Here is a 27012-nt window from a genome sequence, read left to right on the forward strand (position 1 = left end):
GCAACAACAGCAAACTCTCAGGACAGTTATTTTCTCTTTTGCAGAAGCCGATGAAAACACCATTGTTTGGTGATAAAGTGTGCTCAAGTCAGATATGGCGCCAAAGCCAGCGAAGCCCAAAGGCTCGGCCAAAAGAGAGGCAGAGAACAAGAACTGGGAAGATGCTTTGATTACAGTATCCTTTGAAGAGGTTTGTTTTACTTTGTATTGTCAGTGTACTGCTCATTTATAAAATATATTTTTTGACTAAAGTTATATATTTGTTGCCATAAGTCGTCACTTAAAGTTTTTATCTTCCGAGTACTAGCTGCTAGCTAGCTTGTTATTTAGCGACCACATGTAACCCATAATAACCTATGTCAGCGCATTAGTTACATGTAGCTACATCAAACATCAGCCTCGTGCCAAATGCTCTTTGACATTTTATATTCAAATATTCAAATGGTAGCTGGAAAAGTAGTTGTTGCTTAAATTAAACAAGTTCAGAAAATAAATATACAGATTAGTAGTTATTCTTTTAAGCTCCATAAATGCAATAAGATGTAAAGAAAGTCGTTTTGAACTGTTAATGCTTTATTTTTCTGTAAATTTGATGAACATTTTGACTCTGATTGTTTAGTTGTTTTTTTTGTGTAAATTGGTATTTGAAAGCCCTCACATTATTAACATAATATGATCTTGTCCATCCAGGATTCATGGAAGGCCTGTGTGTCTCTGGTGGTTGAGGGTCCAGGAGATGAAGGGTTGATCCAGGCGCTCACTGCAGCTGTACAAAAACCTCAGCGCAAACTGTTCACAATATTGACTTGGGATGACACCCAAGCAAAGGTAGATTTTTTGTTCAAACGTATTAATATTTATTTACTTTCAATTTTATCCCCTGTGAAGCTTTTATATAGGAAAATATGTTAATTGCTTTCTGATGTCCTTGTTGCCATTTTTCCTTTCACAAATCAGATCCATGAATTTGGAAATCCCAAAAATAAGAAACGGGAAAATGGCCCCATGTTCTTTGAAGTAAGTTGTAAATTGTAAAGTTGTTTCATTAGAACATTTTATTTATATTTTTATTTTTACATGTATAGGTCACAGAGCCAGCAAAGGTGCTGCTGGATGCAGGGGAGGAGATCCCTGTTGATCTTTTGGCAAAACTGGTCAAATTTCAGTTGCTGCAAATCAAAAGCGATGATCTACTAAGAAGACAAGCGGAGCAGGCAAGCACACACCCGTACATTTAGCAGTTTAATAGTAGCTCCTCAGAAAACTGTTTTGTTTTTGTCCTACAAGGTTAAACCTGTGGAGGAGACGGCAAAGGCTGTTCCTCCCTCTTCTGCGAAAGACAAAGGAGGCGGGGCTAAGAACAAGAAGGGAAAAGCTCCTTCCCCTGTGCTGGAGAAAAAGACCAAGTTGAAACGCAGGGATGAAGTTGACCCGCCGGACTACATCGGTAACAACTACCAGAAATGTTTCAATCAGAACCTCAATCAACTATTTATGTGTAATATATTGTAGTCGTCTTTTCTCACTTTGTTCTTGCTTGGCTGAAGACGATGAGCCTGATGACGGCCCCCAGCACTACATCCTGATTGTTGGATTTTACCACCCGCACTTGTTTGGGGCACTTGATTCCATTGGTGTTCAAGTCTCCAATGTGATTAAATTATTACCTGAGATCAAAAAGCAAGGAAAAGAAAATGTTGAGGAAAGTGAAAACGCGCCTGCCACTGACACAGGTAGTGCTTTGTTGACATATATTTCATTGTAAGCTACAAATTGTACGTTCTATATTTTACTTTATATTCAGAGCTAGATGAGGATTACATGATGAGGCTTGCTGCTCACACCAAGAGACTGGAGCACTTCTGGTCAGGCCTGCGCTCCCATTTGGACAGTGGGCCTCCAGACTCCAAGCTCCATGATGTCGCTCAGCTCAACTATAGCGTCAGTCTCCCTTTTGCCAACATAGAAGACCCAGAGGCTAAGGTGAGCTCATAATGTGTACAAAAAAAATGTAATAATCACATCACAGTCTCTCTAACAGACGCGATACTGTTTAACCTCTCCAGCTAGCTTTGGGGAGTAATGTTTTCGAAGGCGTAGCATGTCTCATCTATGACTCTCTGGACTGGCGAAGGCAGCATCAGCACTACCTGGACAAGTTAAAAATCATCGATGTGCCAAAACTTTCTGCGCCTGAACCAAAGCCTGAGGAGGTACGTTCAATCAATACTGCATAAGGAATGGATTTGGAATGTTTTTTACATGTGTTCCAAATATTATTTTTGTCTAGCCAGTAGTGTCAGCCCCTTTCCCCCGAGCCAAAAAAAAGCCGTCACCGGAAGTGGACCCGATACAAGGTAAAATACATATCATGCAAAGTATACATTTTTCCACATTCACGGACGAAGCTGTTGAATTTAGCTGTTTCTTCTTCTACGGCGTCAGCGCCTCATTCCGTGCTTTCCTGACTACAACTGCATCATTGTTCAAACCCCAAAAAAGTGTCAACATTATTGATTTTTTGTGCTCGAAGTGTGTTTATCACGCACTGCAGGAGCACTCCCAGAAATTATTCTTACAGCTGCCAGCAGGGGGAGCTCCAGTCAAGGCTTTCACCAGCTCTTTTGCATTTCATTGTTACTATTTATTTCAAACAGACCTATTATCAATTCTAAATAAGGCTACATGATTCTTTTTAGAGCACTTTGATAAATGCTTATGGGGACACAGTTTTCTGCTGGTTTTCATTGGGTATAATACCAAAAAAAATGCTGTTTTATTCTAACAACTAACATTTTTGCTGTTGTTTTTTGCCTAGAACCCCAGGTGCTGACTACAGATGTGGACATGTCACACTACAACAAACTGCTCGACACAGTTACCCCTGAAGCTTGCTCTGTTCCCCTCATGTTACACTGCATGCTGGAGCAGGTACTGTATGTAACTGTATGTTTGGTTGAAATGTGTTAGATATCAGACCTTTATCATAGAATTCTTGTTTTTTAGGTTGTCTTAACTTCAGACTTGCCCGTCCCTGCTCCCCCTGATGACACAGGAGCCGCTCCTGATTCCCCTGACCCCTACTTGGACCCGTCGTTGGTCGGCTGCATGCTCCAAAGATTCCTCCCTCTAGTTTACACCCAAAATGAGAAACAGCATTTGGTCACCGGTTTGCTCGCTATGGTGCCTAAGAAGGAAGATAGAAAGGTAAGAGCTGGACACCCCATGCTGCAAAGAATTATGGGTAGTGTCACATGGTAGTGCTTGTAGCATTGGTGGTTCAGTGGTAGAATTCTCGCCTGCCACGCGGGAGGCCCGGGTTCGATTCCCGGCCAATGCACATTCCCTTTTTCCCTCACCTCGTTCGTTCCACACACACACACACACACACGTGCCCACCGTACTTTCTGAAGGGTCAAAGGACAGGCAGAAGCACAAAGGCATGAGGGCAGTGTTACAAATAGTCTGAACACAGGAGAATATGAGCTGGGTCAGTGAGCGGAGCGGGGGATGTGGCGAAGGAGGGGCTGCCTTTTTCAAAGCACGTGATCCAGAGGGGGAGGAGTTTTTGCAGAGAGAGAGAGTAATGAGCTCTATTCTTGTAAAAAATACAAATCAGTCCTTCAAATAATGTAGAAATGACAAACAGCAGCTCATAGAGAAATAACTGCTTCCCCTGTGTGCGCTTTAAGCATTCCTTGTATGCCTTTAACGCTCAAACAGTATTGTAGTGATTTGTGTGACATTTTCAAAACAGTCCACCAGAGGGAGCAATAGACAAACTATCTATGGTAACCCTTACTCAACAATAGTGATTTATGCTGTCTCCCCCCCCCCCCCCTTTCTTAGAGACTTTTAGAGACGTTTGGAACAGATGACAGGAAATGTTCCAACCCCCAGGTTTTCAGACATCAGGATGAAAGGGCGCTGCGCCTGAGAAACAGCCACGTAATCGCAATTCACTAATTCTTTAATTTTGTCTTGAGTTTGTGATTAAGTCCCTGTTCCCCTCTCAGGCCGGGGAGGAGTTTGATCCAGTGGAGGTGGAGAGGGACACGCTCAGGTCGTCTCCAGTGTGTGACCTGATCCAGTCTGTAGCTCTGCAGAAGAACGCCACCTGCTGGATGGCCATTAAACAGCAGCTGCAATACTACTGCTCTAATGGTTGTCGACGCACTGGACTCCATTCATACTGTGCTATTCGGGATTTCGTACAAGTGGGGGTGGTTTAGCAGGGACACTGTCACTGATACTTGGGTGTTCTTGGGTGATTGTAATGATAAATATGAGTTTGGGTAATTTGGGTAAACACTGAACAGCAGAAATTCAGAATCTATATCTGCTAATGTTAAATCCTGTCACCACAACATTGTATTATTTTTCCTATGCCGCTGTTGTCCCATATCTCAGCATCTAATCTTTCACATGCACTCATATCCTGTGTAGATGTTGTCTCATGGCCCGAGGTGGAGCGCTTGTTTGACCAGAGCGTGTTTGAGAGTATGGCCCTGACTGAGCTCAACCATAAGGGGGTGTTGGAGAAACCCACCGGACCACCGTTCCCATTACGATCAGCACAGCTCACGACAGCCGCAATACCCTGGGACGACCCGCAGACGTTTGCTAAACAACAGCTTTGGCATCTGCGGAACCAAGGTCTGAAACATTCATTGTTGATTAAAACAAAACATGACGTCAAATAAAAAAGGGTTTTGCTTCATTCTGGCTTCCCAGGTCCAACATTCCTAACTGAAGACCCTGACAATACAGAGGTATGTTATTGTATTTGTTGTCATTTGTTTTCAGCCTGCATCCCCTTTTTTGCATGTGTGTGTATGCCTCTAAAGGTTAATAGAGAAGTTCCCATCCATTTGGAGCTATCGGACATTCAAAGCTGCAGACAAAGAGCCCTGTTTGACTGGCACTACACAGAACACCACAATGCCGCCACATTCCCACAGGTAACATGCTATTACTGCGTCTTTTTGTTTCTATTACAATGATAGATAATTGCTGAATATTTTGGTGTAGGTTCTTCAAAAGGCCTCCGAACAATACGTCTGCTTGGACACTTTTAGAGGAAGTAATAAAAACATTCTGTATGTTTATTGTCATAATCCCATGAATAAGAACGGCCAGTGCAAGAAATCCTGGGATGTAGCTGTACACACAAGCATCAAGTTCAGGTTAGAATTTCACCACCATTTTCTGTTTTTTTTAGTGTGCCATCAAATCTCCTGACTTTTATTTTTATTCTTCCCTTGTATTAGGAAATATCTGGAAAATGTGGCAGATAAAATTTCTGAATGGACGAATGAGGAGGAGTCTAAGAGGGAGGCAATGAACAAACAAACTCCGGTTGAGACGCAAAAAGGTTTGTCCTCATATAAAGCTTCAGAAAATAACAGGATCGTTTTGGTTGTTATTCACACAACAAATCACTTTGTTTTAGAGAAGGAGACAGCTCCAACTCCAGTCGACAAGGAGGAAGAGCCAGCCATCAGGAAAGATTCCCTCAAAGTCAGTATCCAGAAAAATACAAAATAGAACGGTTGTATAACTTTACTGGCACTGAATTTGATGAACACACACATACAGGCATGGAAGCTGGAGGAGGATCGCCTGAAAGAGGAGGAGTTGGCCAAAAAAGCCAAGAAAGAGCCGGCGCAGAAAGGCAAAACGGCCAAAGAGGGCGCCGCCGCTAAAGACAAGAAAGGTCCAAGCAAAGCCCCACCAAATGCTAAGAAGGGCCGATCGGATACAGCCAGCTCGGACAAGACTGTCACAGACTCCGTCGTAGTGGACGACATCAAGGAACCAGACCAAACAGAGGAAGATATGAATGTAAGATTGCATAGTTATATGGTATCGTGAGGAAGGAAGATGACCACAGTAGTAATATTGACAATCTATTTGCAGGGATTTACAGGGTACGATATGGACGGGAAGTTGATCCACGTTTCAGGGGATGTCCAGTACCTTTACCCTTCAGACGGAGGATGCATCATTGTTGAAGCTGCCCGCTATGTAGAAGGTACGAACAGTGGCAGCGATAGAAAAGTAAATGAAATAAAAGTATGAATGTGTCCTTTTTATTCTAGGTTCCAGTCTAATGAAAATCGCTGTTAAAAAGGACGGCCATAGTTTGTACACACATATAAATCATATTGTTGAAGAGCTGACACCATCGCTGCAAAGTCAACCCAATGAAGCTAATCCACCCATTGAGGAAAACAAAGGTAAAGTCTGGTATTGTACGAAACTGAACGTGTCTTTCACAGTGACCTTGTTGTGCTAAAATAGCTTGTCTGCCTGTCTGCTTTTCTGTGTCAGCGTCTGCAGGAAAAGCCATAGTGAAGCAGGGCTCCCTCACCGCTGTGCTGGACAGCGGAATCCGCCTTTCGTACAGTTTCTACGGCCCGACGGGACAATGCACAGGTGCAGCATTAACAGTCTAGTTCGGATGCTTGATCACTGTACTATAGACATTAGCAAATTGTTCTACATTTGGTTTAATCTTTCAGAGAACCCCCCAGAACCAGCAACTCGGCTCCCAGAGACTTCCACGAATGAGACAGTAAAACAGGACCCCAAGGAAACACAACCAGAGCATCCATCAAGTCCGACTGAACCACAACTGCCCCAGGTCTCAAATCGTACAGTAATAATAATAGGACAAAAAGCTGGTCTGTTTTCTGGGGCACCATAGTAAACCAGTAAACCATGGTCATTTCTTGTTCTTGCCTCAACATTTTTCTACCAATATGCCATCTATTCCTCTTGTACTATCGACTCTTTATCCGATCTGCTTCTAAACAATGACCCAAAACTTCCCTCCACGACTTTAAAACCATTATTATTACCTGTTCAAATTTTTTTTTTCCTATACTCAGGACGTTGAAACTGGGTTAGTCCCCCCCTCTTGCCCATTTAACAGCCTCAGCCTCTCTCTCCCCAACGGCCTCCTGCTGCAGTTTCTACGTGAGGATACACAAGGTCGGTGCCTGCTTATGCCCCGTGGACTGAAATTAACCAGTCAATTTAAAGTGCCCTTGCCACAAAGTTATATGCTACTGTATACTGCCAGGGAAGACATTCCTACCTATTAGTTTGCTGTGTCTAGGGGTGCCGCCTGAAGAAGTGGGGGTGCAGGTCCGGCTGAGTTTCCCTTTGCATGAGAAAGGGAAGATTCCTGATTCGTCCCTGTCGAAAGAAGCGTCCCGTCTGGTCACGAGTCAGGGCGTTGTAGTCCGCAACATGAGGGATGGCGCCACAGAGGTGCTTACACACACAGATTGGAATGATAAAAGTTATCGCTAACTGAGGAACTAAAAGGTCAAAGAAAGAGAGGGATGGGAATATATACTTTCAACAACTTATATTTTTACTGGGGGACTCATACTTTTGTGTCATAATAAGGAATTGGTTAAAACTACATTGTAAAGACCATAAGAACCCAGTTAGACAATGTAAAATATATCATATTCTATAATTCTGAGTATATACCAACCAAATAAACATAGTCCAAGTTGGAGATAGGGCTGGACAACATTTATAGGTACGAGTATTGTACCAGGACAAAATGTTGAGTGGCGGTGGGTTCTAAGACAGCACAAAATATAATTTATAAACATTATTCTATTCATTGTTCTCTAGATCATGAATTATGTAGCATACCAAATAAGTACTGCAGTAGCGGTACCGTAAACCAAGCTGCCTGAAGTACTGGTACCCAAATTAAGACGCAGCCCGGAAGTGTTTGGTAGTTTTGGTTTTAGTAACTACCTAAGACGCTCCAGGATCAATGTTTTTTTCTGCTGATGGACCCTCTCACCAGAAAACCTACAAAACAATTGATCCCGGAGCGTTGTAGAGACCACTGTGATTGAAAGTAAAGGCACCAGGCTGTGCACTCATACAGTTGCTGGGTCACTGCAAGGTCAAATACACAAAAACATCAACTTTATTTTCCACATAAAAAGTTGCATAATGCACCCTTAAGTGTAGCAGTATTTACCTGGTCTTGTGTTTGTTTCCCAGGTGCTGTTTACCGATGCGTCTGTGAGTTTCAGTCAGGATTCGGGTCCTGTCTGGGCGCCTGTCACTGACGTAGACAACTCTGCAGCGGCAACCGAGGATGGCACAAAAGGTTAAAGCCGGGCAAAATATTTTAGGAAAGGAAATTAGATTGTTTGCGGTGATGTTAATTTGCATTCAGTGCCGTGCTTCACTGTTATTGTGCTTTGTCTATACAGAACAAAACCCTGCTCACAATGGAGAAGCAGAGAGAGGGTTTTGGTCAACAACGACGCCGTCTGGAGCGCGCATTTGCACTGTCGGGACGAGCCGCAAATGCTTACCCACTCCACCGCTTCTACTTTTTAAAGCCACCGACTTCATGACCAAAGAAGTAGCTCCAAATTCTGCCCTATTTCCTCGGCAAAACAAGTTCAAGTTCTGAGTTATCCTTGTTTGTGTAACATCAGGTTATGGTGACCCGGGAGGATGGAGTGGTGTCTGTCCAGAACCCGAACGGATCAACAACAGTGGAGCACGCTGATGGGACCAGGATCACAAGTCTCTATGAAGACTCTCTGCCCATACACACAGGTTAATGTTTGCAGTACTTTCACTAAATATTGTATCAAGCATTTTTAACATGCTGCGTCAAATGGTACGAACAAGAGAACAATGTATATATACCGTATAATATCTTCGACCTTTGCTACCTTTTCAGGAGAAAGGCCTGAAAGCACAACCTTTAAGTCGTCCTTTGATGAGTGCGCCACTAGCAGCGTCCTGACCATTGGTGATAACAGAAGAGAAGCAGCAGACACTTACCCCAGCTATTCGGAGCTTGGGAACAAGGAAAGAGACCGAGTTGGAAGCACCATTTATGAAAACAGCGATGAGAGTTTGTCTGGGAGTAGAAAGACCAGCAAAAGTGAAAATGATTGCGTGCCCATAAAAGAAAAAGTAGTTCTAGTGGAGAAAGACGGCTGTGCCACTGTGGTCATGTATCCCGATCGACACATGGCTCATATCTTCCTGGCAGATGGCACCGTCATCACCGGGAATAACAAAGGCGCATATCAGGTGTGTGGGTAGTGAACTCATAAATATACAACAATTAGACCTCACAAAAGCCGCTTGCCTATTTACCTCACCATCAATACTTTCACTCGTTCTAGGTCTTTCCTCCAAACGTGGGTTTATTCCAGATACAAAGCGACGGGAAATGCGTGTACACCTCTGATGCACTCGACAGCCCCAGAGCAGATAAAGGCGGCCCCGCGAACCAGAGCGGGGTTTACATCATGAGCCACTGCGGAGGCGTGGCCTGCGACGTGACAGATCCCGACGGGAACCACTTTCAGGTCGGCGCGGATACAGATTTACAGTGCCCAGAATGAGAGGTCAGCGTTATCTCATACAAATGATGGGGCCGCAGAGACGCAGTAAAAAGTATTGTCAACAGCCGGAGACAGAATGATGCTGATATAACGACGATAGTATTTCACTGAAGTGTATTGTATTTACAGTGGCTTGAGAGCGTTTTCCTCTTTGTTTTGTCACAGTCTGAAACTAAACCAAATTCCTTGAAAAGCCAATCGCTTGAGAGACACTTGGACTTGTATACTGATGAGCCATCCTTTGTCAGTACTGTTATAAAATTAGACTTCTATTTAAAGATTCGGACAGGCAGCTCGGGGGCGCTGGGATGGGGTTGCGTCAACAAATTAGCAAACTAAACATCGTCTCAAGAAGCAGTTTCTAACTTTGGTTGTTTTTTTTATCTGAGCACAGGTAGCGGAAGACGGGGCGATATCTGTGTTAAACTTAAGTCCTGCTTCAAGCAAATTTGGAAACAAGGATGAAGACGACAGAGAGATGGGTAGATCTATTGGAGCACGCTATGAACACAACCCAAGGTGACCCATTTAGTAATTGCTTAACTGTAAACCATTTAATACTTTACATAACCTCAACATTCTCAATATTTTCACTATAGAATTGAACTTTGTTGATGAAATAGATTAATCTTGATCCGTCTATTCGCATCACATTTGTTCCAGGCTATTTATTGTGTATGAGAATGGCTCAGGAACTGAACTACTTCACTCTCAGACGGTGGAGGAGCTGCTCTTTCAGGCTTACTCTGATCCTACTGTGGCCATCACGAAGGAACCACTGCCTGACACACATGGTATAGCTATGGCTCAATGCTGTACATCTACATTTTTTGGATCATTTCTGTTCATTTGATTTCAGTGAATTGGTGCTAGGTTTTGTTATTGTTTTGTTTAATTATGAGATCAATATACAGTTAAATAATGCTCTAGATTCTACTTGCACTTGATACTTAGGAATACAATTAGATGGTTTGTTTTGGTGATTTATTTCAGATGAGTTCGGCATTACCATCATGAAGCCGTGCCATGAGAGTGTGTGGTCGCAGTGGCTTTTGGCAAAACAAAAGACAGACATCACTCCCCCTAACCTCAGAAACCGCAGCTGGCACAACTTCCCCAGAGTAGAGGTGAAGCTGACCAAATTTACCCAAAGATCCCAAAATCGCAGTATCACCGAGAGCCAACTAGTATTTTTGTGTGTGTTTATTTTGTAATCTAGAAGCCGACTCCTGGGCCCTCTTTTGGCACCGACATGGTGCGGAGTCTGTCTTTCACTCCCAGGTCGGGCGGTTCAGTCACTCCGACTCTGCCCCTGAGGAGTTGTCCCAAAGTGTTGGAGATTAGGGAACTGCAGCAGCACCGGCCTTTCACATCTCCACTAAGGAACACTTTGGACACTCAGCTGAAGGTGGAGACAGAAATAATGCACTATTTATGATGAGAGTTACAAAGTGAAAAGAATGATTATGCATCATAGATATTATGTCTTGCCATAAGCAGCAAATGAGCTTTTGCAATTGGCCTTGGTGCCCGACCTTTTGTATTTCGTTTATGCTGGATTTGTGTAATCTTACTGAAACGTACAGTATCATGGTGGCGTGACTGTGACTATAGGAATACATTGAAAGCTTAATGGAAAAGGAGCAGAGATTGGAACAGATGAAGATTAAAGACCCTCGTTCAGGGAAGGAGAGTGGCCATTCCAGTGATCTGCTAGATCTAGTACTGGTGAGAACAAGTACATCTTAAAATAAGTACAGTACTTCATACTCATTTGGATTGTGTAGTCTTTTGCAGACGAGGAGGACTCCTTACAAAGCGCTGAGAAACTGATTTCCGGTGAGATTTTCCTTCCTTCTACAGCAATATAAAAGGTTCCTACATAATTGAGTCTTTGTATTTTGTAGACATAAGCAGCCTGTACATGCAAGCTGTGGGAGCAGCAGCAGAATCGGACGCTTCAGATGACACGAGTTCACCTGCTTATCAGAGGTAATGAACAGAATAACATACTGTAGTCTCCTCAGCACATGAAGGTTTTAATAGTTTTCTTTGCTTTCCAGCTTTGCCATTGTAAAGGATTCAAAATGGCCCGAGAGGCATGCCCAGTATAGGTAACAAAAGCCTTTATCTCAGTATAAATTGCAAGTCTGTTACATATGAATACATTTTTTTTTTTTAGACTGGAGATGTGTGAGGAGAGAGCATGCAGAGACGCTTTAAAAAGGAAGACAGTTGTTCCTTATTTCCACTTAGAGAATCTTCCACTTTACGAGGTGAAAATAATGGGAAAAGTCACCGTAGGTCCAGCATTTTTGGCTATTACAATTAATGATCACATTTAACTTGATTTTGTGTAGAGTCTGCTACATCAAGAAACATCAAACACACGGAATCAAGCTTCTCCACCGATGCAAAAGCAGAAGAAAATAAGATGTAAGTACAGCGCGTAATAGATAAAATGTTGGTGCCAATCAAAAATGAAGTTAAAGCATGTTCTTAAATGCAGCGCCAAAACCCGTAAAGCCCACGGCCTCTCCATCAGCGACGTAATTATACCCTTCATTATGGACAACAGGGTTTCTGCATATTTTCACACATTTTAGCTTCTTAAACAGTAAATTAACATTGCTCATTGTGTGTGTTTTTAGCCCTCCAGCAGTAAAATCAGCAGCTAAAAGCCCCACGGACTCTTCTCGTCAAACTGCAGGTTAGTTCAAGACTGAAAAATTGCTCTCACTGCGAGGAGATAATTAACCTCAGAGCACTACTTATAATCCATCAGAAAACAGTGAAGGACACGGTCTAAATGCTATTTTTAGCACAAACAAGCAATAAAATACACTGACAGCTTTGTTTTTAGTGATACTGTTCATACTACAGCCAAGTACGTGCTTATAATCATCCAACCACAATATTTATTAAACCTGTTGTCATATTGATGTGTTTATTATTATTATCATTCATAGTGGCTTGTATAGGCTTCAACATAAGTGGCACATTAATATATCTTGTGTTTTCTCTAGCTGAAAGCAGTTTGAAGGCATCGTCCATGCAGTGCAAATCTGTCAATGTAGATGTCACTGGCCAGCCCAGAAAGTCAAAAGTCAAACTACCAACTTGTATCAAGACGACTAAACCCAATAGCGTTCCCAATCACCAGGTAGAGCTGTGTTTTAAACCTGTATACATTCTAATGGTCTCTTGCTCATAATGTATTTATCTTTTTAGTTTCTGTCTGTAGAAGAACCAGTGAGGAGGAAGTGCCGCACCATTTCACTCACAAATCCAGATAATATAGTGAGGGGCTTCCACCTCCATCCGCCCAGAGTCGACTTTGGTGCGGCGCTGGAGGGAACAACCTCCTGTGTTACTGTGGTCATGAAAAATGTGGGTGTGGATACATGCAGGTACATAAGTAATTTGATAGGTGATATTTGAGGCATCAAATTCAACTGAGGCCTAACCAAATATGTGTGATTCTCTTTTTTGTAAGATTCCATGTCAAACAGCCTCCTCTGAACACAGGTCTGCGAGTTATCTACAATCCGGGGCCTGTAAGTGCTCATTAACGCGTCCATTTCTTTGATATTTCTTATTTCCAAAAATACACTTCCCTCTATAGGTTGCAGCTGGTTTGCACACTGAGCTAAAAGTTCAGCTGCTTGCCTTGTATTCTGTCCAACCTGGAGAAACGGAGAATATGAGGTCCCTCTCACAGGACATCGCCATCCACACTGAGACAGAGATCCTGTACCTGCCTGTCTCTGCTAATATCCTTTCTGGGACTAAAGGCTTTTCTAATAAGTATTAAGCAACTAAGAGATGCACAGATTTCCACATAACCTTTGTAATAATCAGATTGTGAGCCTGGTCGCAACGGAAAACAATCTGAATGACAGATGGTGTAAATTGAATTTGCCTCATGGTTTACCTTTAAGGTGGAAACGTGTATTTTATGATCCTTAATTGAATTCACTCATCCTTTCTGAGAGGCAGTATTCCATCTGGATAAAGGACCACACCAGCATCCGGCACATACAAACTCCCAGATAGTCCAGTGGTCTAAAGGCAACATAATAATATAATATATAGACAGTTTGACAAATGTGCATTGTTTCAAATTAAAAATATTAAAACATTTTGAGTCAAGATAACAAACTGGAATCTTTAGGGGTTTTCCAAGCCCTTTCTTGAAAATACAGTTACTTGTGTTCTTGAGATTTGTTGTTTGAATTTGTCATATATTATGCTTAATAGTGTATAATTCAACAGTTTTAGTAGGCCTATTTGGGATATTATTTTTACTTAATGCTCTTATAATAGAAGCATAACGAAATCAAATATTTCTCATCAAAGAACCACTTTTCATTGTTTTCATGTGTGGCTAAATTCTAAACGTTTGGCCTGAGGTGGACTCTTGGCTCATATTCCCATCACGCCTTGTCTACTGTACGCATATGAACGGGAAGAGCCGTGCATGTGCGCGTGCTCGCGGGATGTTAGTACGTGACGTCAGCTGGAGGACTAGGCGCAAGAAGAGTTTAATGATGAAATGCAAATGACGTCCAGGCATGTTTCTCACTTTCCATTCGTTTAACCCGAGAGTTCAGCGCGTGTCTCGCAGTTGAAGTTGTGCCTTTACGTCAGCGTCAGACTCTGTGGGTTTCCTCCTGGCGCGCGTGCACATGCACACGCTCCAGCATCCGGAGCGGAGGCGATGGATGCTGCCGTGTGAAGCGGGAGGAGAGGGCGAAGCAGCGGACGCGCGGAACGTTTTGTCGGGCAAACGCACGATGGAGAGGTTAAAGAGATAAACACTGCACGCGCGGAGAGGCTCGGGGAAACAACAACAAACGCGCTGAAGCGAGAGAAGACGAGGCTTGCTTGCCGCAGGCCCCGCCATGGTGAAATCGGATCGCAACTTGCGGCGGATGGGGTGACCGAGCTCGCTGCTCCGCCGGGGAGGTCCCTGCCTTCAGCGACGGGGAGGGAGCTCCAGAGCCCGGGCAACGCGAGGGAAGGAGCGGCAGCGGAAAGATGCAGACGGAGGAGGACACGGCCGCCGCACAAGAGCCCATTTTGGAGGAAGGGTCAGGACGAGAGCAGGTACGAAGGACATTCTCTCCAGACTAATTAACGTCAGGTGTTTCACTTGGACAGCTCGCGCGCATCATTCACAAACTGCAACCTCATCATCACCGTGAGTCTGTTTGTGTTTCATACATTTGGCTTCTCTTGAACGTGTTTGGCTTTTTCAAGAAGCGGCCATCCGTCTCTGAATTTCCAAATGCAGCAGAGTGCCTCGTCTGCGCGGCTCAGGGCTGTCAAAACATAGTCACGTTTTCACTAGCCTTGCCTTCTCAGCGTGCAAGGGCACTCCGGACTTTGGCCAGATTACAGCGAGACTGGAGCGTGTGCAGACGCCGCAGGACTCTCTAAATCCCTCTTTAGACCAATGTTATGGTTAATGACAATGCCTATAACCTATACCTTGTTTCACAGCTGCTTCCTCTCATTACACTTGCCTTGGCCTTTTTTCCTCTCAGAATGTGTTGCAAAGGTTTTATCTTGCATGCTAATCCTCCATCATTCTGGTGCTGCTATTGCATGAGTGGCAGAATCAATTATTTATAGTGAAAAAAGGCAGAATGCTGAATAGATTGGAGATTTCAATTGCAGAAGACTTCATAACCCGACTAGTAGCAGCAGAAAAAGCCATGGTTAACTCAGAATGTGGGCTTGCCTGCTCCACACAGTCGCTCGTAATTGCACTACTTAACATGATTTGCCCCCAGTCTCTGGAGTGCACAGACTGTCAGCACATACTACACACATGTGATGGAAACGTGTGTAGTATGTCCACGTCCACCACATACAGGCAACCAAGATATGGTGTCCGATCATTTCCTTTTGCGTCAATGCGTGAAAAACATTTCTCATCATGGACTTTATCATCACTGTGTTCAAATATTGATTATTTGTTTTTTTCGTATTATGCATCCCTATCCCCTTTTAGCCAGAGAGGGGTTAAAAGGCTTCATGTGATGTGACGTTGGATGCTCCGAAAAAACCCTCTCCGTGAGTCTGATTGGACCAAAAGTGTTGGCTGCTTACACACCCCTTGTGGTTCCTTTGCAATTTATTTTAACTATACCCAAAATGCAAGTTTATCTACGGAATAAGAAAGTGTACATAGGATTTAATGTTAAAGGAAGATAACATAAATGAAACACAGTTATGATCATAAAACAAAACACATGTAAAAGCAAAGAGTGCAGCTAAAACAGTTGCACAGCTGAACAGAAGTGTTTTCTCCACACGTTCTTCTGTTAGTCTGTTCCAGATTCTGAAGCATAGCCTCACCATGTTTAGTCCGAGCTCTGGGCATCAGCAGGAGAGAACTCCTTGAGCTTCTCAGAGCCTGAGATGAGATGAGCCTGCATTTTGGCACAAAAAAATCTATTTTTCTGAGTGACAGGAAGCTACTGCAAACTGACCCAAGCACTGGACTAATATGGTTTTATTCCCTGGTTTTAGTCAGAAGGACTCAAGCCCATTCTTAAGATTAGAACGTAAGATTAGAATGAAGTCTTAAAAGCTAATTACCATCACTTTGCAGAGCAGTTAGACAAATGACCTGCACATAATTAAGCTGAGCAAATGAAACGGCTCAATCAGTCACTGTTTGCCCATGTGATTACTGTATAAAACCAGAAACCCAGTCTCCTTCATGTTTCCTCTCCTCCCTTCCACCCTCACTTCCTTCTTCCACCCATGCTTAAGGCGTTTCCCTTTCATCTCATCAATCCTTTCTCCAAGATTTGCTCATATTTAGTCGAGTTTGGCGTCCTCTCTCCCTGGAGGCTGGCGTTGGATTTCAATTTGCTGATTCCGAAAAAGGACGTGACACTTTACACCTGCGTAAAGCGGCTTCGTAAGGTCTTAATTTCCAACAACCCAGATTTTGTCGTTGAGTAAACACAAATTCAGCCACGCAAATGTTTACTGATGCACCTCGTGCTCCTCCTGATGTGGGACGGGGTAAATAGGCACCTGTCATTGGAGATGAATGGCTGTTTTTTTGCTAGTGTTTTGCGAGCATCAGTGCACTTCTCTGCTCACTTCATTTGCCTCCTACATGCTCCCTGTGCTAATTATAGACACTACAGTCACACCTAGTCATCTCTACGAGGCAACAGAGAGAAAGGAAGACAGAACGCATTTCCAGTAATGGTACAAAGGGTCGTTAGCTGAAATTACATGGCGCAGGTGAACAAATGTTTGAGTCTGGAAGATCTATGGTCAGCGAGGGAGCATTTTTCTTACTTTTCTTCAGGGGGCTGACAGCAAGCATTAATAAGGAACACAGTCTGAAAAATGTATCGGGCTCGGGCTGTGTGACTTGCCATATAAATACAAAAGAGCTGTTTGTGTAACCTTCAACTTAAACTAAAATTGGGCTTTAGAAATCAGATAACCGGAAAATCAGGAAGAGTATCTGAGCATATGCACATAAAACGTTAGGGGGTTTATTCAGAGTCATCAAAATCAAAGACAAAATGTATAAGGTCCTAACCAGCTACTAACCAAATCCTCGAAGGTTGACACTAGAAAGTAAACATGTTCTTTTAAATGTAAAATGTGAAAGCCGTGGTTCAGGCTGTTGCACATGTGGAAGATCGCTGTATCCAGTTAAACCAGGCTTTGAATTCATGTTAAAGTGGTCACAACAGCCCAGAGCATCTATGCATCATGAGCTCGTTCTTCTGTCTTTCGCTGGCCTCTATGACTGACATGAGTATGTTGCTTCAGAAACAAACTATTATTGGGCCAGTCCAGACTCCAGACCCTGAAGCTCTGTCAGTGACAGCCCTTCTCTTAATGACATCCCATAATCGCATTTATCCAAGCCCCTTTTCACTCATTTCAAAGACTTATTCAATTGTGACGGAGAAAATGGCGCGGGATAAGCTCGGTAATAGCGTGTAATTGGTGTTTTAATAGGTCCCGAGAGGAAGACGGACTGAGGTGTTGATTGAAATGTCAGAATTTTAGCCATTTTGATAGGAGCATTGCCGCAAGCTATTTCCTCTCAGAGCCACAGAAGCTTAAAATAAAACCACAAAAGTAAAGGGAGAATTTCAAGGCCACATAATTTGACACACCTTTTTCTTGTCCTCACAATGCCTTAAATCAAATAGCTTCCAAACAAATTCACAAAGGGCCAGTTCTAGCATCAAAATCCTTAAGAAGCTGTGACTTTGAACAGTTGTTGTTACCATTGATGATCTCAAGCCAGTCCCGGTCGTCTTCCTCTGACCTCTGGCACCCTCCTCAGCCTCAGGAAGCTCCGGCCCCTCTCTGTAAACCCAATCCAGCGCTGTGGTTGGAAGTCTCACATCAGCAGTTTCTCTGATAGACCAAGACTCAAGCCTCCTGGCACCCACCACCGTCCCCTCCCCGGCTCCAAGTTTGACTTGCATTTCAATACCTGTCTTCTTAATGCTCCTTTTAAATGTGTCTTTAAGCATTAAAGCCACACTGCAGAACATTCCAGGCTGCATGTCGCTAGTATGTCACAAGAGAAACTACAACTGTTGTAAAAATCAATAAAAACATTCCCGGGATACTAAACGATCCCTAATAATGTGGCAGACAATTGAACTTGCCAAGAGAGGATGAGTCACGCTTCCTGCCTAAAAATAGTTTAGAAAAGACCTCCCTGTGACTCTGTCCATGTTCGACAATATGTTCATCTAAACTGTGTGCCGTGAGCAATAACCACCAGTCCCTTCTCTAATGAGACAAGTGAGTCACTTGTGCCCAGATACTTTTCACACTCAGCGTTCGCTCATTGCCGTTTGGGTTTTATTGTTAGTGTTTCCCATTTCGGCTGCATCCAGGGAAAGTTCAAGCAAAAGGGCAGAGCAACATTTGGCAAAGGAGAGAGAGAAAGATGAGAGACAGATGCGAGTAAATGATAAATGTGTGTATGCAGATTCCCGGAGAGAGGCAGTCTGTCACCCAAAATGTCTTTGAAAGAACACCTCAGCTCCATCCCGCATTCATAAAAAGTCCATTGTCATTTTGTATCACTTTCCTCATATTTACTGCAGAGGGAGGGGATATCTGTACACAAATAAATGACTACAAAGTATCTTCCACATTCACTCAGGCAGTGGCGCAAAGTAGACTGATGGAAGCGATGCTGCCAATCTACACCCTCGGCCCCCGCGATCAACACCAGCCACTCACACCATTCCCCATGCTAGCCTAGTGTACATGTTTTTAGTGGTACATGTCTGTTTACATCTCCACAGTAACCTCCAGTCGGTTGACATGTTTGGGGGACATAGATTGAGCGCTAGCAGCTTGACCGTTTATCACTTGGTCTCACTGTCACGTAGTGAAAGGGGGACAGCGGAGTGTGACAGCGGCTGCTCTCTGCGCTCAGGGGTAGAAAATTACAACCGCATTGAGCTGGACAGACCCGGGCAGAGGGGGAGGAGGGGGGCTGCTGCTGACGGGACAGGCCCACAAGAGGAGAGAGAGAGAGGACATCGGTGTCAGCTAAGAGTTGTTGTCATCTGCTCATGTAGACAGTCTTTAGTGTGCAGTGACTCCACGATATCTCAACTTCAAAATGTGCAAAATTTAAATTTGAGTTATGTTTTCCCTATTTAAGCTCCATTTTAGCCTTGTTTTGGCTCTGATTTTTGTCTTTTTTTTGTTTCGACAACACAATTTATGATTTTTGTTGACATTTAATGTGACTTACTGTGTTGAAATGTCATTATTGTAATACTCTTAAATATGGCATTTTTTTCTCATGGCATGCTAGGAAATATCTGTAAGTTTCCAACCCTTCACATAAGGTGTTATGTTGCCTAAATAACTGCATTCAAAGCATTCAAAATTAATTCAAGTAATTAATCTTATGGTCCAAATACCTGGTTTCGTTTTGTTCTAGATTTAAAAGTTGAAAACAATGCGACGTCTATTTTTCCTGCAGATAATGCACTGTTGAGTGGCCCATTCCAGGCATGAAGTGTACTTTTCTTACACCTACATGCCCTGTCGGCTGTATGTGCCCAAACAGCTGGTATCACGGTGACAGCCCTGAGCTCAGAACACTCTAGAACTACTGTGCTCCTCTAAATAATTCACACTCTCCTGAATGCAGAGAATAGAGACAGAGCCACACAGCGTCTGTGTTTCTAATGCACATGGGCCGGACAGAGAGAGAGAGAGTAATGTGATGTACTTAGAGAGGCCTCAGCTCTTCCCCTGTGCCCGTCTCGCTCTGAGGAGGTAATGCATTCCTCTGCTCCAGACCTCAGCCACATCCCACACTTTAACAAACACATGTTTATCTGATTCACCAGGGCACGGCTGGGAACTGGTTACTTTTAGCTCCAGCACAACTGGAGTCAAACGTATAACTTACATTTTGAACTAAAAATATATCTGTCTAAACTATTGGTGTGGTTGAAAGGTCAGTGGATCCTGCATCCAGAACTGTCCAATGGCTTCTCTAAGTTTCTATTTAAGCTTCAGAGAGCTAAGCTTAAGACAGATCTGATCACTGTCTTTGTGAAACAACTTACATACTATATAGTCATACAATATCTCACGTCATGTTTGTGAAAAGGTGGAATCCCCTGCTCCTGTATTAGCATAACTGACATGGTCCTCTCTCCTGCAGCAGCGGCCGCAGCAGCAGTCCCTGGCCTCCTCTCTGTGTCGAGAGTCCCATTGGAAGTGCCTGCTGCTGACTCTGCTGATGTACGGCTGCTTTGCCACTCTGGCCTGGTGCGCTCTGTGCCGTGTGCCGGTGCTGGGCTCCTCCTCGCTCCCTCTGGGCGCTGACGACGATGCTGCCTCCGCGGCTTATTACAGCGACATCCTGCGGCTGGAGAGCCCCTGCTCCAGCGGCTACGTCTACATCCCCCTGGCCTTCCTCGCCATGCTCTATGTGGTCTACCTGGTTGAGTGCTGGCACTGCTTCTCCAAGACCGCCATGTTGGCCCACGCCGAGTTCCAGGTACACCATGTAACACATTATTGAAAAGAGTTTGTTCAAACACACTGTTTCATGGAGATGTAAGCACTGACTAAATGGGCGCTGAGAACACACGGAGCAGAATGAAATCCCTCTTTACTTCATGCAGCACATTGAAATGTTTCAGCTGCAGCTCTCGCTGTGTTGTCAATCAGAGTTTAAAGAAAGCCCTGCTCAGTGGAATTGAACTGACCTCAGGCCAATCTCTGTGCCTCCTGCTCCGCGCCGCTCATTAGGAACTTTTCCCAAAACATATCAGTCTCTTTATCTCTCCACTTTTATTTGACTTTATTTATGAGACCCACAGGCCCCGACGCTGTGTCCGGACGACTTCATTAATGTGACCATTTCAGCACTTCTGTTGGGTTTACTGCGGAGCTAGATTAGTATGGTATGTTTAGCGTTACCCTGGTTTTCTGTTTTACAAAGCTGGATAGCTTTTTAGCATGGCGGATCTCCATGGTAACATGCCCTTAGCGCATAACCTGCTCTAAACGGGGTTCAGTTCTCATTTAAAAAATGAAGACGGCTCTTTGACCAATCAGAGGAGAGAATCCTCCCCTCTCTCAGCCAAACTCCTCGGTTTGGAGGAAAGGGTTGAGACGCCAAGAAGAAAAGGAGGAAGTACCTCAAGTAGCAGCTGGAGAATTCCTTTATACTTATACCGGTTTTAGGGGACTACATGATATAGATTTATTTAATATTACAAGTGCCCCATTAAAGTGGTGATAAAGATTGTTCACAAATGAACTAACTCCTTTCTCACCTTGTCGCTGCTTCATGGCGCTGTATGATTGCCATGAGTTTAGTGATGGATTTTGAAGTTCCGATGTCATGATTGCTACAACACTTATCCGATGTCATGATAAGTGTTGTAGCAACACTTATCCAGAAGCTCCATGTAAGAGAAACCAATCCAGGACAAGTTCACCCTGCTTTGTAGTTTAGCCCACAGGTCTGTTAGTGCCATAACAACACATGAAGCATCTTTGTTTGTTTACAGGAAGTGTATGAGCGAGTGCAGCGCCTCCAACAGGCCACTCCGTGTATTTGGTGGAAGGCCATAAGTTACCATTATGTGAGGAGGACCAGACAGGTGACCAGATACCGCAACGGAGACGCTTACACAACCACCCAGGTGAGACGCACCACATCATCAGCACAAACACCCTGCTCTTGTCATGTGGCTCTGTATCTACTTCATTTATCATTTTGCACGATTTTTATGCATGTTTTAATTTTTCCCATAGTGAAGTAATGCTGGGCTGTGTGCACCAGCTGTTTGCAGTAAGACATGTATTCTTCTCTTTAGAAACATGCTTCAGCAGTTGAAACAATAGTCATTTTTAACAGTGCATCATACTGACTCCAAACACTCTGCCCTTCCTCTGTCTGCGCCTTGTGCCTCAGGTGTACCACGAGCGTGTCAACACTCACGCCTCTAGCTCAGAGTTCGACTACGCTCGATACGGAGTCAAAGATGTGTCCAAGGAGCTGCTGGACCTGCAGGTGCACCCCGCCGTGCGCCTGCGCTTCACCAAGTGCTTCAGGTCAGAATGAGATTTTACATTTACACAAGGGCATGTCTGCAACTGTGAGGAACGGGAACAGACTGAAGAAATAATGTTTGTTCTTGTTCTTGTCCAGCTTCTCCAGTGCACGCGCTGAAGCTGCCTACCTGACTCAGGTAAGTAACATTAAGTTAGTGAATAAATCTTTTAATATTGTAAACCTGACATGAATGTTTGTTGTTTAAGCGAGCGCGCTTCTTTGGTGAGAACGAGGGCTTGGACGACTACATGGAGGCGCGTGAGGGCATGCACCTGAAGAATGTGGACTTTCGGGAGCACATCCTGGCGTTCCCCGACCCGACTCATCCGCCCTGGTTCTCCCGTCACAGAGTGTTCTGGCTGGCCTCAGCGTTCCTGCTGTCCTGGCCTCTGCGTGTGGTGTCTGAGTACCGCACGGCGTACGTGCACTACCACGTGGAGAAGCTGTTTGGAGAAGACGAGGACTCGGCTCTGGGAGGAGGGGGGCTGAGCGGAGGGGTGCGTGACGGAGCAAACACTGAGAATGGGATCCACCCCGGAGGAGTGTCCATCGGCATCGGCCTGAACGGGAACAGCTACAGAGCCATCTCACGGGTCAACACTGTGGACATGACGGAGCTGGAGTGGCACATCCGCTGTAACCAGCAGATGGTGCCCAGTTACTCCGAGGCCCTGCTCATGGACCTAGACTCCAGCAGTGGCACCAATCCCACAGCCAGCACCCCCATCTCAGGCCCCGGGACCACCCCCAGCCAAGGCAATGCCACCCCAGCGCTGGCCCCTGCTTTGGCTCTGCCTGTGCTCTTCAACTCGGCCTACCTCCTGCAGAGCTGCCCTCGCTGCCGCAGGACCACCTCCAGCTCCAGTCTGCCCTCCAGGCTGCGGGCGCCCATGGGCACAGCTGCCCTGCTCAACGCCACTGTGGCAGGCATCAGAGCGGCGGGACAGGGCAGCACTGGCCCCGGGGGCAGGCTGGTGCTCAGCCGCAGCGGCTTCTCACTCGGACGACTGGGCAGCGGGCGGCAGAACAACCTGTTCCACTCCCGGAGCATGGGCGGAGGCCTGGCCGGCAGCAGAGAGGAGGGCAACAGTGGCAGTGTGGGTGCGGGGGGTGGTGGCGGAGGGGGGTTCTTAGGGCTCGGCTCCAGACAGGGTCAGAACAATGAGGAGACCAGAGGAGTCCTGGAGGGAGAGGGCGAGGAAGAGGAGGAGGAGGAGCAGCCCGAGGAGGAGGTGCGCATGAGAGACAACCGAGGGCGGACCGGAGCAGACAGAGAGGAGGACACAGAGCAGGACAGTTTAGGAGTCAGAGAGCGCCCCCCGTCCTACCAAGAGGCGTTCTTCTTCCCTGTTCTCATTATCCACGGAGAGGAGAGCTGCCACGCAGACGACATGTGAACTCAAAGTGAGCCAGGAGCTGAAAGAGAGACACACGGAGGCCATAGTTACAGTGCAGCAGAGTGAATAAAGGGGCGAGGTTTCAGGAAACGATTGGAGAGACTTGTGTTGACTGTCGGCTGTAACGGAGGCGCTGAAGTACCTGAGAGCAGGAGAAGAGCTTAGATTGGCTCTTAGAGGAACCCGAGTGTGAGCAGACTGTGTTCATGACGTCTGAGCGTTCACACATGAAAGGAGGAATCAGAGAGAACTGTTTCGAGAAAAATCTATGCAAGAAAATGGGTGGGAGGAGCAGTTATAAGAGCAGCTAAGAGTGCGGTGGTGAAACGCGCTGCTGCAGAGTGGAACCAAGTGATCAAAGTGTGGTTTGAAGCTCAGGAGACAGAAGCGGGCTGCACACACTTGAGATTGTTCTTGGATAAAGTTAGAAATGCAGTATTAAAGCCCAATGTAATGAAATGTTGAATAATCCGTGCGAGAATCACAGAAAGGCTGTGCTGTAGCTGATTAACAGGGTCTATTTCTCGGCTTAGGAGCAATGACAATAAATTTAACAACGAATATCAAAGAAAGGCTTTGAATGTACTAAAGAAAATCAGAAAATGGACAATAATGTTACAGCCAAGATCTTAGAGATGGAGCTATTCAAATAAAGATTGTTTTCCAAAAAAAAGATCAAACTGGATGACTATATGAACGGCCTGTGAGTAGCATCTTTGTGATCCATTTATAACAGTAGTTTGGACTCATGTAGTGATTTCTAGTTAGATTTCTAGCTACTTAGTTATTCAAAACACTAAACACATCGTCATCCTTATTGCCAGTGAGTTTCTAAAGCCCAAAGAAATCTGTGTCATATTTCATTTCCATCCCATTTACTGCACATCTACTATCCTGTGGTGGTAGAGTAACAAGATAAAATCATTACTCAAGCAAAGTGAAGTCAAAAGTAATCACTCCCATTATTATCAATCAATGAGAAGAAACAAAATCCTAAAATAAGTAAATGTAACTGACTACGACTCACCTCTGTTAGCTACCTGCTGTTCTACTTCAATACAGGGCTGGGATGAAATGACATTTTAGCATCTTTACTATTTTCAAACCATAAAGCAGGATCAAACCCGGTCATGTTTCTAAAAGGCTGCATATAAAGTCCAGGCTGGTTGTACTGTTAATAATCTGTAGCGTTTATGAATCTTCCTGGAGCTCCACCCTTCCCTTCCTGCTTTTAGAGTGCAGCATTTCACATCGTCCAGCCCTGTGTTACTGTTACTGCACGAGGCAGGGTCGGGTTTCATCTCGGCTCACGCCACTTCCCTCACTTCGTCTGGCTCTTGCTGAGACGGACAGTAAATAGATGTGTGCATAAATATTAGAGTCACTACATGTATCCCATCATCCAGGCCCCGATAGACTGTATGATCGGCCCAGATCTAAAATAAAGCTGTATTTTGTGACATAACTTCTAACAAGCATCACTGTAGGTGGATCCAGAGGCTGCTAACACAGGCTGTTTTAAATATGTCTGTACTGTATGTAGTAGTACAGTAACTTACATACAAAAGTACATTAGGATTATCATTCAAACTCATTCTGACAGTGAACTACGGCATGAGGAGAAACGGCCTCCTCCTAAACTGGACGATAGAGATCACTGGGCCTGACCACTACCTCCTCTCACCTGCAGAACCACGCTCTCCACCAGGCCTTTACCGCCTGCTCACCACTTCCTGTAGGTGCAGCACAGAAGCTAATCTTAGCAGTCCAATGTAGCAACAGGGAAGGCCATTAGACAAATGGGAGAGTAAGTCGATGCATTAGGAGCTCAGAGTGTGAGCTAACCAGCAGAGATGGCATTTTCACAACATTAACATGAGGAGGGATATACAAACAAACTACTTACTGTGCGGCTGTGCATGTCCACTGTATGAGACATATCCAAAGCTGTAAACTGCAGAACAGTGCACAGCAGTACACCGGCCTCTGCGTCGGAACAATTATTCTGTAAAAATACGGTGGACATTGACAGTACAACTGGTGCCGTAAATTACTATAACCAGCTGTTGATCAGAGACCACAAGATGCAGAAAAACTCAAACTCTCAAACATGAGTGACCTTCTTACTGTGAGGCTAAACTTTACTTAAAAAGCATTTGCTCGTTGTCTCTTATCAACATGTAGGTTAACAGTATTTTACTGTACACAGTATTTCTACTTAACTTGTATTTTTATGTAAATGTCATCAACAGAATGTTACTGTGGGTCTGTAACAGAAGGCAGTTGGTCTCCAGCTTCGCTTCCTAAAGAAAACTGAGCCACTTTGCCTGTTTAAAGAGTCCCTCTATCTCTGTCTCAAGCTAACAGTGAAAAGCACAGTGCAGAGAGTGGCACAGCCGTCTTCAACAACATGCAGCTAACCTGGATTCAGCAGAAACAAGGGACGCTCCAGAAATGCAACTCTCGGCAAAGAAAATAGAACAGGACGATGACCCACTTTGTACAGGACACATAACGGCATATTCACATGCAGTGATCATGAAGCGAACGCGGCATCGCAAGAGCAGCACAAAGAAAGCAGGACAAATGTTTCTGTGCAACAGAAAGCACTCCAAGGACAAGAGACGGGACTGAAGTCCGACAGAACAAATGTGACATAATAAGACTCATTTTTACAGCTGTAACTCTTCATCTTCACATGTGGCTAATGTTTCAGTGTCTTTGACCACAACCAAACAAGCTTATTATCTTTTATTGTTTCAAATCAAAAGTATCCAAAAATGTAATGAACAAAATATCAATTTGAGCAAAAACACATTTGTAAAGGGTTGTAAATCCTTTTTGATGTACACACACAGTGCTGTGCACAAGTTACTCAGAGGCTGAGGAGAATCCAGGCCTGAGGCCGACGGGATTCTGGAATGAAAGTGTGACTTGTGCACAGCTCTGTTTTATTCATGAGCATCATCTGATCATTGCGTTGTTTCACTGTGGTGTGTTCAGCTGCTTCAGGTGTGCCAAGAGAACCACATGCCCATGATGTCTTACACTGAACACAGATGTGCTCTTGCATGTTTAGCAGCAGTTATACCCAGACGAAGAGCTTCTTTTAGACTAGACGTTCAGAAATGAATCTATCTCAAACACGCTGGAAGCATGAACTGTTGCCTTTGCATCCGACGTTGCCAACTTTAGTTCTCAGGATTTGGGTTTGATGCTGCATTCCTGTGCCACACCTTCTTCCTTACACATCTACAGTGGATTTTACGAGCAAAAGTCAGCAATGTTAGTGTCTGTTTAATTTTTTTTATTCACTAAAAAGCTAATCCCTGTCATTTGTAGCAGTTGGATTTGTGGCAGTGGACTGTAAATTTAAAAATGGCAATTTCTCAGGAACAAACCATATTTACGTTATTATATTGTTGATTGGAACTTCAGTTATCATTTGGAGATTACAAAAGGGTCAAAACGTTGACTAAGCAACTCCAGATTTGGCCCAGGGCTTAGCGTTTAAACTCTAGGGGCCGCTGCCTTATTCTTTGTAATGCAATTCAGTCTGCCAATGTAATAAAAGATTTCAGAAGCT

At 44.4% G+C, this 27012-nt stretch overlaps 2 protein-coding genes across 2 annotated transcripts; both read left to right on the forward strand.

Annotated features, from left to right (window-relative positions):
* spag17 (sperm associated antigen 17) lies at positions 1-13469 on the forward strand (the record flags this gene model as incomplete). The annotated part of the gene is made up of 48 exons (XM_079580543.1): positions 1-190; positions 691-828; positions 958-1017; positions 1086-1214; positions 1288-1447; positions 1548-1733; positions 1805-1983; positions 2067-2213; positions 2291-2357; positions 2819-2931; positions 3007-3207; positions 3850-3948; positions 4017-4164; positions 4447-4656; positions 4735-4772; positions 4848-4961; positions 5032-5186; positions 5271-5374; positions 5453-5520; positions 5599-5844; positions 5920-6034; positions 6102-6239; positions 6334-6438; positions 6525-6646; positions 6894-6996; positions 7124-7278; positions 8041-8149; positions 8256-8410; positions 8487-8610; positions 8738-9096; positions 9192-9377; positions 9808-9932; positions 10077-10207; positions 10407-10540; positions 10633-10821; positions 11028-11141; positions 11201-11252; positions 11321-11405; positions 11477-11527; positions 11596-11689; positions 11774-11849; positions 11923-11962; positions 12065-12123; positions 12440-12576; positions 12645-12823; positions 12910-12970; positions 13039-13186; positions 13393-13469. Exons 1-48 carry the CDS (start codon positions 95-97, stop codon positions 13467-13469), a joined length of 6081 nt encoding a protein of 2026 aa, XP_079436669.1. The 5' UTR covers positions 1-94.
* Positions 13470-13958: 489 nt separating this feature from the next.
* LOC306980859 (transmembrane protein 151A-like) lies at positions 13959-24040 on the forward strand. Its single transcript, XM_079580379.1, has 6 exons — positions 13959-14522; positions 20122-20460; positions 21482-21616; positions 21889-22028; positions 22126-22165; positions 22236-24040. The coding sequence occupies exons 1-6, from the start codon at positions 14454-14456 to the stop codon at positions 23424-23426; spliced, it is 1914 nt and encodes a 637-aa protein (XP_079436505.1). The 5' UTR covers positions 13959-14453; the 3' UTR covers positions 23427-24040.
* The last annotated feature ends 2972 nt before the right edge of the window (positions 24041-27012 follow it).

Source organism: Gobius niger, assembly GCF_951799975.1.
Source record: "Gobius niger genome assembly, chromosome: 21".
Classification (NCBI taxonomy): Eukaryota; Metazoa; Chordata; class Actinopteri; order Gobiiformes; family Gobiidae; genus Gobius; species Gobius niger.